General features: G+C 38.8%; 1 protein-coding gene across 2 annotated transcripts in view; it reads right to left on the bottom strand.

Moving 5' to 3' along the window:
• dip2ba (disco-interacting protein 2 homolog Ba) overlaps positions 1-13,189 on the bottom strand; it is a 48,199-nt gene that overhangs the window by 6,631 nt on the left and 28,379 nt on the right. For both annotated transcript variants that reach the window (XM_079587347.1, XM_079587346.1), the window contains exons 3-24: positions 12,148-12,285; positions 11,478-11,603; positions 9,672-9,905; positions 9,251-9,388; positions 7,839-7,958; positions 6,075-6,272; positions 5,761-5,852; positions 5,560-5,670; positions 5,358-5,481; positions 5,147-5,256; positions 4,962-5,064; positions 4,035-4,099; positions 3,828-3,921; positions 3,570-3,689; positions 3,365-3,479; positions 3,139-3,278; positions 2,554-2,690; positions 2,375-2,455; positions 1,894-2,021; positions 1,688-1,802; positions 1,199-1,400; positions 737-849 (exon numbers count right to left, since the gene is read on the bottom strand). In XM_079587347.1, the coding sequence (XP_079443473.1) occupies positions 737-849; positions 1,199-1,400; positions 1,688-1,802; positions 1,894-2,021; positions 2,375-2,455; positions 2,554-2,690; positions 3,139-3,278; positions 3,365-3,479; positions 3,570-3,689; positions 3,828-3,921; positions 4,035-4,099; positions 4,962-5,064; positions 5,147-5,256; positions 5,358-5,481; positions 5,560-5,670; positions 5,761-5,852; positions 6,075-6,272; positions 7,839-7,958; positions 9,251-9,388; positions 9,672-9,905; positions 11,478-11,603; positions 12,148-12,285 (2,804 nt within the window). The remainder of the gene's footprint in view (positions 1-736; positions 850-1,198; positions 1,401-1,687; positions 1,803-1,893; positions 2,022-2,374; positions 2,456-2,553; positions 2,691-3,138; positions 3,279-3,364; positions 3,480-3,569; positions 3,690-3,827; positions 3,922-4,034; positions 4,100-4,961; positions 5,065-5,146; positions 5,257-5,357; positions 5,482-5,559; positions 5,671-5,760; positions 5,853-6,074; positions 6,273-7,838; positions 7,959-9,250; positions 9,389-9,671; positions 9,906-11,477; positions 11,604-12,147; positions 12,286-13,189) is intronic.

The raw sequence follows: 13,189 nt of genomic DNA, 5'->3' as shown, positions 1-13,189 counted from the left end.
AATAATGACCACACCATGCAGTAAAAGAGAGCGTGTGTGTGCCTACAGTTTCTGAAATGTAATGTTTATGTAATGTGAATTAAAGCCACATTTGTAGGACATAAAACACATTTTGAGATGCAAAAGTAGCAATTACAATGAATGAAGTCACAATTCTGCGATATCAAGTCAATTTAGTCCATTCTGACAAAAGGGTCCATTTTGCAGTAAAATCTACATTCTTCAAAACACTTTAGAAACGTTTTTTTTTTTCGGTCCCTGTAAGGCCCTGAGGTGGCTGTTGTTGTTGGTAGCAATGGGGATTTAAAGCTCAGCACACACAAATAGCAGAGCGTTGCTGGCATTCAGGCTTACCATGTTAGTGGGCCACACACAGAGCTACAGCCCCCCACACGAGAGAGAAAGACAGACCAGAGCACAAGCTTAGAGGAGACGAGAAAAAACTCTCATCATCTCCACTTCTTCTTAAACTATTTATGCTGAGTTAGAGTTAATGATATTATCATTTAAACAAGATATCAAGGTGCAATCCTGTGAGGTTTGCAAGTACCTAGAAACTGGAGGCTTAATGTTGCAAACATAATTATAATATTGTGTATTATAATACACTTAAATATTGTATTAAGTGTACTATTATAAGAGATTAGAGGCATTACTGAAATCTTCATGTCCTGGGACATCATGCAGCGATATCAATAGAGTTTACTAGGCAGTAGTCTAGTAATCTTTGGCTAACCTTTCTGGATTGTTCTTGGTCATCAATGAGCCCAAGATCTCTCCCACTAGCCTGTGCGATCCTCTTTCCTGCCACCAGGTTGCCCACCATGATGGAAGCCGGACCAACTCCCACTGTAAGACAAGACAAGTTTATTTTTATAGCAAATTTCACACATAATATCAATTTAAAGTCCTTTGCAGATGCATAAGAATGGGTGTGAGAAAAATGAAAACATTAAAATAATAACATATTATATATATATATATAAATATGACATAAAAATTTAACATTTTAAAAATTAATTAAAACAAATAAAAGGTACATATAAAGTACATATTAATAAAACAACTAAGGATGTTCATATGAACTAATGGCAATTAACTTGACGCTTAAAGTTCATTCCCCTCATTCAATTCAGAAAACTGATCACATTTCTGAGAAGTGTGACTATTTTTCAGGATTTGATGGGTTTTTCAGTACCAGGCTGCTTTTGTCTGGGTTTTGGGAGGTTGGTCACACACGTATGAGGGCACATCAGAATGTTGCAAGGGTGCAGAGAACCCTCCAGGAAGTGCTGCTTGGTCTCGGACACATGTATACCACCCAGAGGAGTTTTGGGTAATGTGTTTCCAGGCACCAGAGCCAAACAATACAATCCCACCTGGTGGATACTGTCTATTGCCTGTGGGAAAGCATGCAGGGACAAAAGCAGGACACTTATTACTGTGAAATAGAGGGTCAAAACCTATAATGGCAACATAGGATATTGTCAATTTGTCATTGTGTTCTGCCTCATTACATTAAGCCTGCCGGCTCAGGTCCATTCATTTCAATGACCTACTTCAGACTAAATTCATTTAAATGACCTACTTCAGACTAAATTCATTTCAATTACCTACTTCAGACTAAACTAAATAAGTTTGTAAGTAAGTGTAAGTGAGGACAGCAACTTGTTTGTTTGTGTATTACCTGTAGGACTCTACTCATCCACTGGAAACTGTCCTCTTCATTGGCATCAGGCCTCTGCTCTGCCACGATCACTATACGCTCATCATAGAACACTGTGACGGAGAACACGGCAATCCTGCATATATACGACACACACTTTCAAAACCCCATCACATTTCCACCTGTAATTTGAATGTGCTTTTGATTTTCTTTAGCGTCATTCGTACCTCCCTCTGTAGACGGTTTTGACTGGCTCTACCGCCAGTGCTGTGGCCACCAGGTCATCTGCATTGTGTCTGCGACCACTGACTGCAAGCAGACCATCAATCTTCCCCACCACAAACACCAAACTTCCCTGACGGCACAGAGAAGAGTTCATTCAATAAAAGACAAAATACCGTGCTACAAATCTTAGTCGCTGCAAATACAAATAGGCTTTATTCATACTATATGTAAACTACTGTTCAAAAGATTTTTTCATTTCTTGAATTTTTTATTTAATCAAGATTTTTTTGATGATTTCAGGATATATATTTTTTATATAGAAAGTTAAAAAGAACAGCATTTATCAAAAAAATAAATAAAAAATCAAATATAGGGCTGTCAACATTAAATTGTTAAAGTATGCGATGAATTCAAAATCCTTATTGCGTTAAAATCATTTAATACAAATGTATAGTAAAACTATACTACTACAGCATTACTTACCGGACCCACAAAGCCCAACAGTCCAGTGCGCGTGAAGGGAACGTCTCCTATAGGGGTACCCCCTGAGTTTACAGGAATCACCTGCGGTCAATAAGGTCAGTGAGAGATTGTTTTGAGTAAATGTGTGTATTCTGCATATTGCTTGCAGAATTATTTCTCTCCATGCACTTTTTCCGTACTTCAAAAGTGTTCTTGGTCACCCCGGGCAGGCCGTAGTACATGGTGCCTCCGGCACGCGAGTTCAACACTATCTCCCCGATCTCATCGGTCTTACAGAGCATAGGCGGCCCATCGGGCTTCACAATACACATCAGAGCTGTGGTGCAGAAAGACAAGACAGACATTATTTCAAACACAATGTTTTTGAAATGTACTGAAATCTTGAAATATTTACATCTGAAATTATTAAATGAATTGAAATAAACACAAAGTCCAACATTTAAGACACTTATGTGCCTATACAATAATTTGTATTCATAAAATATTATAATATAATGGACCGGTATAATTTTTTCTCACAATACTGCATTGATGACAAATTTTAAACAATGAGTGGATGTGGTTTGGATTGGGTTCATAAACATTGTATTTTGTGCATTATTTTTCTTTATGATTTATAAAAGATATAAATGAGATACGTTTTTGCTGATTTAACACGTTAAATTAGTTGCTAATATCCAGTAGTTGTTTCCAAGGTGGAAACTGTTTTCGACAGTTCACACCCCTCACATAATCTACAGTGAAATGTTCAAATGGAGTCTCACCTCCAGGCATGACATGTCCTACATCTTGAACGGTAAGGGCAGAGTTCTTATCCTCGGTGTTGACCCGAATCACCCCGTGACTGAGTCCTGCCATTGACAGGATGGCCCTGGCAGGGAGCGGAGCGCCTAGAGCACCAGGCCTAAACACAAATAGTGACTTTAAAGCATATCTATGTCAATTAAGTATAGAAAGATGATGTGCACAGCTCTTAATACATGCAGGTACCTGCGGATGGCCACGGTCATGGCCTCAGGGGAGGAAGCACATGGGCAGATCATCTCAGGTTTCAGACCATGAGACTGAAACACGTTCAGGAAGGCATCACAAGAAGACACAGACCCTAAGACAGAAATATGGATCATTTATTTACACTTAAAGCCACTGAAAAACAGAAATACAGCAATCTCTTTCCCATAGCTTGTTTCCTTACAGGGATTGGCTCCATCAGCTACGATCAGCATGCGCAGGGAAGACAGAGTGGTGTCCTTCTGATCTCTGTGAGCCATCATAGCCCAGTGCAAATCTCTACATTTCACCAAGGCCATACGAGCTGTGTGTGAACATAAACATGGAAGAACTTTAGAAACTGTACCACAGAACTGTTGATTCAACATGATTGGCCATTATCCAGATCACAATAACATACTAACTACAGTACATGCACAGATGTTGTGGATGTCTTCTTTACCTTTGTGAACATGAACTCTCTGCACCCAGGACAGTGGACAAGCTTTCATGACAGAGTATGGCACACTAATAGTGTGGATCCTGTTCATGACACTCTGTAAGAATGCACAAACATGCGGAAGTTAAAAAAACGGCGACCATGTAGCAACAAGTCTGTGAAACTGAAAAGAATGCACAGAACAGAAATATTCAGAGGAATCGCACTCACCGTTAGAACTCCATGCCAAAGGCCTGAGTCTTTCTTGAAATCCAGGACATTAACCAGTGTTTCTCCTAAGAAAGAGCACAGAAAACATTTTTATAATGTCAGAATATTTATTCATCAAGAACTTATGGGTTCTTGATATTATGGGTGTTATGTTATGAAAAGAACATGTATTAAATATAATAAGAGGTATTACGTATTATAATGGAATTGTTGTTATTATAATTTCAGTGTTGTTATTGTTAACAAACTATTTAAAAAATCATTTTTGGCAATTGAAATAAAACTGAAATATAAATTTAGACGGAAATAAATAAAAATTAGAAACGTTGCCTTGGCAACTAACTAAAATCCTTAAGTTTAAGTTGAAATTAACTAAAACTACTTAAATTAAACAAAGAAAAGAAAAGAAAGCTAAATAAAAATACAAATAACAAAAGCAAATAACAAAATTACTAAACCTTAAACAAAAATGAAAAAGAAAAGTGAAAATATAAAAAAGTAAGCAAATTCTAAATGTAAATAAATAATACATAATATAATAATACATATACCGGTACTAGTAAAATGACATCTACCACTAAAAAAAAATACTAAAATAACACTGATGGTAAATATTAAATAATTTTAGACTTAAATTGATAAACTGAGACAAGGCAATCAACAGGTCAACAAAAATGTCAACGTTTAAAGGATAGAGGATTTTATAGAGAATCAAATGGGAAAAAATAACATAGAAAGCAAGTCATTTCCAAATTACTGTTGAGAAAAATTATCTAATTAGTATAAGTCTAATGAAATAATCTGACTGAGCACTGGCTATAAATTAATAAATCTCACTGCTTAATTCTGGGGCTGCTCAGTGTTGTGCAGTTGCAGTAGCAGGAATACTTCAATGCATTTGTTCTACAGTAGTAGTATAGCACTCACCTTCACAGTAATTACAGGCCTGTGTTAGAGCCTGACAGTGTGTCAGCATGGAGATTTTCGACACAGCCACTCCCATCACCGTACCCTCCTTCGAGGCCTTGTACTGAGAACACACACATCACGCACATATCACACACACATCAGAGATTGAAAGGATTCTTACTCACCTAAACACCCACACTCACCTCTATGTAAGCAGTGTCAGTGTTTGCAGTAGGTATGTGCGGCTGCCAGTCCTTGGAGGGCTTGGTAAGATACTTGGTATCAGTGACCACCCATTTGAGTCGAGGCCATCCTGTAAGAAAACAGGTTAAACTGCCATTCTGCAGCCTCAAAAGAGAAGTTTATGACAAATGTGAGGAAGCAGAGTGATAAAAAAAGCAACAAGGAACTAACCTTTAAATTGCTGTATTTCTCCATTCGGGGTCTTTGGAAGTCCTTTTAGACAAATCTCACTGGTGAGAGCGAGTCCCACACCACAACTGCCCAATAAGAAGCCTATCTGCTGACTTCCTGCATCCTAAAAATCACACGAACAACTGTAAACATTTCAACAAGCTTAATGTCATGTTTTAGGGGTTTTGATCTTCTCTCATACCTTCCGAGATAAAGGCACCTCTATAGGGACAGGAATGACCTCAGCGAGAAGGCACCCATAAAAGGCCACCCAGAACATCCCAGGGTCACTGTTGGGATAAACTAATGCCACCTAAAGGGAGAAATATGGAGAATCAGAAATAGCCTTGAGCTGAGAACAGTATGCGATTGCAGTGTGCCAAGCACTGTGTTAAAATCTTACTCGATCTCCAGGCTTCAGAACTGGTTCGTTTTTGGTGCCGAGTTTGTTTAACAACGTGTACGCCAACTTCAGACTGCGACTCCACAGTTTACCTAGAGGGGTCAAGGGATGACAGGAGCTTATTAAAGACCAAATATATTAAAATAAATATTCAAAATGTTCTACTTGTATGTTGCACTGAAAAAATAATAGCATATGGGTTTGGAATGACATCAGGGTAAGTAATTAATTGCACAATTTTTTTTTCTGGGTAAACTATCCCATTAAAACATTGGAAAACTGCTTGTCCCAATCCGAACAGTGTGACATCTCACCATAGGTGAGGGTGTAGAGTGGTTTGCCAGTGATGTCCAAGACAGTGAGAGCTGGGCTCTTGGCCTGTGTGGCTCCCCAACGTGCCAGTGACGCCTGCAGAGCTGGAGGCCAGTTACTGACCACCCCTAGCGGCTCCCCCTTTACTGGAATAATCTGTCGGCCCTCTGGCCTGGGTGTGTTGGGATCTGGCTGTGGAACTGCAAGTGGAGAAGACGGTTATAGAGGGGTTCAAAATCGAATTTAATCAAGAAATATTATGATGTAAAATGAAGAAGAAATATGTATTATTCTGCACCAATTCTAGGACACTAATATGGTAAATTTATGATACGTGTCGTGACTCTGTAAAGATGGTCAGAATTTCTTGCATTGAAGCACAAAATGCACTTTGGGTTATTTTCAAATCACACTGGAAGAAAAGATAATCAGGTTTCACACACACGTGACGTGGCTGTCATTAAAGCAAAAGGAGGACACACTGAATACTAATACATTCTGAAATTCATGTTCATTTTAAAATTGATTTTTACTCAAAGTGCTATTATAATTTTTTAACAAAAATGTTGCATTAAATTAGAAGATAATTTAGAAGCAAAATTGAAGCTTTTATTATGTATCAGGGTCCGAAATTAACTTTTTGGCTCACCTGCCACAGGGACTGGTAGATGAAAATATCCACCAGCCAAGCATATTTTTTACCGGCCAAAATAATAAACAGCCTTTTTGTGTCACATACATTTCAGTACATTTAATTGAGATAATAAGGTATTATGTTGAATACAAACATAAAAAATTGTCCAGAGCAAAATTTGAAATGTAAGCTATAATAATTTTTTTTTTTTTTTACACACACGCACACTCTCAATCTCTCTCTCTCTCTCTCTCTCTCTCTCTCTCTCTCTCTCTCTCTCTCTCTCTCGTTTTTATGATGAAAGGAATGGCTACTGTTCATTTGCACACACATTTCTGTCATTTTCTATCTGAAGCTATTGCCTGCAACATTGAAAACTCCGGTCTCTTGTGTTTAGCGCGAAAGCTTACGTGATTGCCGCCGGACAGTCGTGCCGTGTACCAGCTGCTTTGACGCGATTATCAGTCTAGCTGACTCGTAACGTGTGCAATATCTCACGACCTCCCGAGTGTCCGAACATTTTATTTTATTATTTACTTGCTAAACGGAAAATTTCGGATGCTGAAGACAGCGCTTAGGAGACGGTGAAGCCTACTTTCGCCTGTCTCCACTGAGAGCGAGAGAGAGAGAGAGAGAGAGAGAGAGAGAGAGAGAGAGAGAGAGAGAGAGAGAGAGAGAGAGAGAGAGAGAGAGAGAGAGAGAGAGAGAGAGAGAGAGAGAGAGAGAGAGAGAGAGAGAGAGAGAGAGAGAGAGAGCGAGAGAGGGAGAGAGGGAGAGGGAGAGGGAGAGGGAGAGGGAGAGGGAGAGGGAGAGGGAGAGAGCGCGCGCGCGACCGGGGCTCTCTCTCTCTGCTCGTTCTTCAGTTAAACATGCGCCCTGTCACACGCGCAGCAGTTCGTCTACATTCGGCTACTCACCGATCAGATAAGACTATGGCGGGACAAACATTTTATTAAATTACTATTTTGAACATTCACCCGCCAGTGTGGCGGATAGCCTTTTGAGATTTACTCGCCAAATGGAAAATCTACCCGCATTTGGCGCTTGGCGGGTGTTAATTTCGGACCCTGTTATGTATGATGAAATATATGTCCCAATAAATGTAGTATGGCATCAAGAAATAGCTTCACACCTTCCACAATTTCTTCAGAGTCATCCAGGAAGAACTCGCTGAGAGGAGGCCGCTTGGGTCTCTTCAATGTGTTGAGCAGCTGCTGTATTTTGCTGGAGACACGACCGTGTGCTGGAACACCTGTTGACAGAGATATTCTCATTCACCTGTTCATATTACGGAAAAACGAGCTGGTCAAAGGACACCATATGGAACAGACAGAGCCAAAGCAAATATGGAGGATTCAATAAGGAAGAGGTTTTGTCACAACACAGAAGTCAACAACAAACTGGAATAACACAGAATCATACAAGGTCAATGTGGGAGGACAAAACCACTGGGTGTCACTACACTGCACTAAACACCCCTACCTTTTCCTACAGTCAGATGGCATCACGACAAAGGAGGAAGAAAAACATTAAAATGTTAGCAGAAACACATGACAACTACTTTAGTTTATGATCGCTCTAAAAATAGACATGGAGAGGAAATTATTTATGTTGCTTATTTGGGAAGTGAATAGCGCAAATGAACTAGTGGTAAACCAAACGACACTTTGAACCAGCTCAACAATATTGTGCTGAAAGTGAAAAAGCCATTCAAATCAATTAATTTACATTATTTCTACAATTGTTTGTGATTACTGGAATTTTTTTTTTTTCAAACAAAATATTTAACAGCTGAGCTCCTTCCCCCTTTTTTTGGCCTGGAAACAACACATCTTAAAATTTCAGGTTTTGCCACTTCCGTGGGCCTCTTAAATTCCAATTGTTATGCAAAATGTGGCAACTGTGGTAATATCCATTACATTTTTACAGGCTAGTGGACGCTAGCTAGACAATGTTAAGGTTAATATGCAATGTAGTAGCAAGGGTTAATTTATGAAAAAAATACACATAAAAAAGAGGACATAAAAACCCATTAAAATAGGTTTAATTACATTATCAGCAATGCCTTAGTAAATTAACAAATTATTAATCTTGTTAAAAGTGTAACAAAGTTTTTTTTAAAATATATATATTGCTTGTACAACATTTGCAAATGTTTTAACTATGGAAATTCAACTCTGACCTACTTCAGATCAGTGGTTCTCAGCCAAGGTGCCACATCATTATTCAAATAATAACTTTAAATTAAATTACATAAAATGAATAAAAACTATTTTCATATTTCAAAACTATTTTCATTGAAGGACATACCGTTCTTAACTTATGGAATCACAAAATGTGTCATGTTTTTACCGGTAAATGTAATATATCAATACAGTTTCTGCTTGGTAAAAAAAGTTTGAAAACAAGCAGCTTTGTCAATAACAGCAGAAATACCAAAAATATCTTGCTATATTGGAACAATGGTGGGCTTTTGTGTTGAGAACCAATTGGTTTTGGTTTAAGGTCCCTGCATGTATGAGCTGTGTGTGGTGTGGTTTGTACCGCCGGCAGTTTCCATCATGCTGGTGCGGCTCTGGCCGCGGCTTATGCCCTTCACTACGATGTTGGGTGGCAGGTCCGCTCTGGAGTTCCTGTCCTGAGGCACTGTAGATGTGACATCAGGAGGAATGCTGCTGCTCTCTGCAGTGAAGACACATAACAGCACAGTGATTCATCTGGTGAACCCATGCACATGCTCAATATGAAACACAACTGAACAAACAGGTTTGAAAAGTCAATATCAACACTGACTGATTTGGATTTTCGTTCCTTTGTTTTGCCCTGACCAGGTCATTGGAAGTGAAATTGTGCTTGCGTAAGTGTCAGACCTATAAAACTGAGGCTCTTTTGTGTGTGTATCAGTGGTTGTCTATGATTCAGCACCTAAACATGTATGTACGTGTGACTCATTATCTTGCAGTACCTATGCGGGTGTGTGCCAGCACATCTGCGAGCATGCTGGTCTGGCCCTGGCTGTGGTTGTGAGTTTTGCCTTCTCCATGAGAGAGGGTGGAGGAGGCAGAGGAGGAGGTGGAGGAGCCCTGGACAGAGCGGTTGATCCAATACTCGGGGCTCTGGAGATTCTGAGCCAGCATTGCACTGATTGCAGCCTGACGCCTGCGCAGGGAGCCCTCGTCCTCTGATGCCGATGATGTATCTGTGGCCACACACATATAACAACAGTTAAAGCAGCTATTTATGCACAGAAAGAACCTTTTAAAAATGCTTACAGATAAAGGCCACAAAAGGCAGACAAATAAATTATGAATCTGATATGATGTATTATCAGTGATACTGAAATTGTGGTTACAGTACAATAAATATTTGGCAAACATGTTAGTATACAATAGAAAAGTCTAAAATTTGCTTCAAATATCATTCTGACCTATATGAAAAATGTATATAAAATGAATATATTCTTAGAATATCACTAGAAAAAATATTATGATACAGGGCTGTGAACTGTTCAAGGAACAAAAACTAAATTTTAACAGGAACAAAAAAAAGAAGAAAACAAAATCAAGTTTAAACATTCTGAACAGAAACGCTTATTTGAAATTAACATTAACCGGTTAATAACGTTATTTTAGCATTCTTCTGTTTAATATTTTAATTTGGCAGTCAACCAATCAAATTCAAATAGTACAGCCTATGCAAATGTGACGACGCATACAAAGTGAGTGAAATGCCTGCGCTCAGTTGTCAAGGCATCCTATGCAAGACACCAAAGCAAAGTGCTAGCATTAGCTGTTGGATCACAGTACCGGTAGTTTATCCGAAGATATGTTACCATGGCAGGTTATATCCAGCAGTGTTTTGAAACCAGCGAACACTGCAGGTTAGTGCAAAAACTATTTATTAAACTGCTACTATTTAGGAAATTTATAAAGTAAAGTAGTGTTTTTTAAATAATTACACCCTTTTGTCAAAGTTAGTTTTGTGGCTTTATGTATGGTCAGACATTTTTCCAAAATCAAGCACACATGGAGTTCCGAGGATTTTCACCAGAGAAAGTCTGAGATTTGTACGTCAATAGAACGGTCGCATCTGAGGCAGTAAGTGCATTATATTAAGTTATATAATATTAAGTTATTATATAATTAACTTGAAGGTTACAAACGTTATTGTAGCTATGTGGCCGCTCAGTTTTTACTGTTGTTTAATATATTTGGCAAAAAGCTTGTGTTATTAAAGACGAAGTGTTACACACATGCAAATACCAGACTAAGACATTCCTGTCGGCTCCTCAAATACATAAAACATAAGCCTTTACACACATCATGTTTTGAATAAATAAATTGTAGTACTTATTCAAAGAACCAGTTTTTTATTTACCCTTGCACTGCAAACAAGCAGAAACGGTCTCCAAAATGTGTTGAGGCGGGTGGAGTTTCTGTATGAGGTTTTGCCGACAGTTACGAGGTTTAGCAACAAGCTCTTCAGTTCAAGCTCTGATATAAAGTATAGGCAAAATATATATACAGTATATTTAAAATAAAGTTATTAACCAGTATTTTTTTCGAATCAAACCGCTTTCGGAACGATTATACAGTTTCTGCCCGATACATTTTTTTTTTAAGCCCTGTTAAGATATTTTTATAATTTTCTCGTATAAAGGCCAGGGTGTGCGCTAAAGGTTCAGGTATGCCTGTATTTACCGAGACCCTGCAGGTCAGTGAGATCTGGACAGAAGGAGAAGCAGAAGTCTTGTGGGCGATGCAGGACCTACCGGGAGGAGTGCAGTTTTCCGCAGGAGACTGGACGAAGGCTGAGCGACGCTTAGTGGGCATAGGAAGGGGCATTTTCTCCTCTTTATGCCTGGCCAGAGCAGCCTGCACAGCCTCTGTGTGGATATCTAGCAGACGGACACAAAGAATGGTGAGAAGAAGAGAGAACGAAGAGTACAGAAAGACAAACGAAGAGAATAACAATTACACAATAGCACATGACAAGAGGCAGATGAGACATCCAACAATGTCACCAAACAGTGACTGACTCATGTAGAGACAGAGAATTGTCTCTATGTGGTGACAAACACATTACAGAGCTGTGTGTTCACATTTAGGCGTTCAGTTGCACTATGTACATGCCATGCCGTAACTACACAATCAGGGGAGAAAAGGAATTTTTACAACATTTATAAAAAGAAGGATTGTTTCTTGAGTAGCAAATCAGCATATTAGAATGATTTCTGAAGGATCATGTGATACTGAAGACTGGAGTAATGATGCTGAATTTGCTTTACTAATCACAGGAATAAATTACATTTTAAACTATATTAAAAAAAAGAAAGCAGCGCATTTAAATTGTAAAAATATTTCACAATATTCTTTCAATAATCATCTTACCGACCCCAAATTTTAAATAGTAATGTATACTGGCAAACAAATTTTCCTTACCTGACCGGTAGCGGTCATCCCGCGTTCCTCCGCTGCGGTGAGCTCGGTGTTGCCGTGGGGCAGCAATGGGGATGGCGTTAGGGCTGGAAGCAGGGTCTGAAGGATGGCCTGGGGTCAACTTGATACTCACGTCCTTATCTATAAAGATCACAGCTCATAAATAAACTTCAACACCATAAGGTACCTTTTCAGAAAGTGCAAAGTCTCTGGTCTGTCTCCAAATGCATATTATATAGACACATAAAGGAATAATCTACCCAAAAAATGAAGTGCATTATAAGTCTTCTGAAACCATACAATATTTTTGTTTGAGGAATAAACTAGATCAAAACTTAAGTCAATATTTACTTTGAATTTTTTTGGGGTTATTTTCCACAGAAGAGATCATTTAATAAAGGGTTTGAAACAATATGAAGGAGAGTAAATGATAGAAACTAAATTTTTGGGCAAACTAACCCCAAACGTATTTGGTATAACATGTTTATGTTATATACAGTTTGAGGAAGCGTTGACCTCAGAAACACAGAGACAGGGCACAAGCGGACAGCAGGAGGTGCACTTTAACTTCAAAGCACTGAAATGGCACCTTTGAAGACAAAATGGCACATTTGATCGGGGGTTTCAAATAAGAACATTATCTATGCAACAAATGCGTCTTAGACATAGCTCCCTATATCTAAAGGTCAGACCTATTGTGTAAATGTGTCCCTGCAATCCAGTATGTAATAGCTCGTAACTATGGAACAAGGAAGTCAGTTTTGAGGTCACTAAACTGTCAAAATACACCAATATAGTGAACTCACCTGTTTCAGTTCCTCAATCATGACTGGCAGGGGGCTGCTGCTTACAGGAAGCCTATATGTATGTGTGTGTGCGTGCGTGTGTGGACATTAATAGGCCGGAAAGAGCAATGTCTGTGTGCTGACTGACGGCACGATTGGCAAAGATTGAATTACTCAGTTTCCAGAGAAGAAGATGGTTTACTAATGGTCGCAAGACTATTTCAAGTGCATTTTATTTTTTAAAGTGTGTTCTCTTAACG

The sequence above is a fragment of the Phoxinus phoxinus genome, assembly GCF_949152265.1.
Source record: "Phoxinus phoxinus genome assembly, chromosome: 18".
NCBI lineage: Eukaryota > Metazoa > Chordata > Actinopteri > Cypriniformes > Leuciscidae > Phoxinus > Phoxinus phoxinus.
The sequence above is the reverse complement of the archived record's forward strand: the minus strand, read 5'-3'. Positions and strand labels throughout refer to the sequence as shown.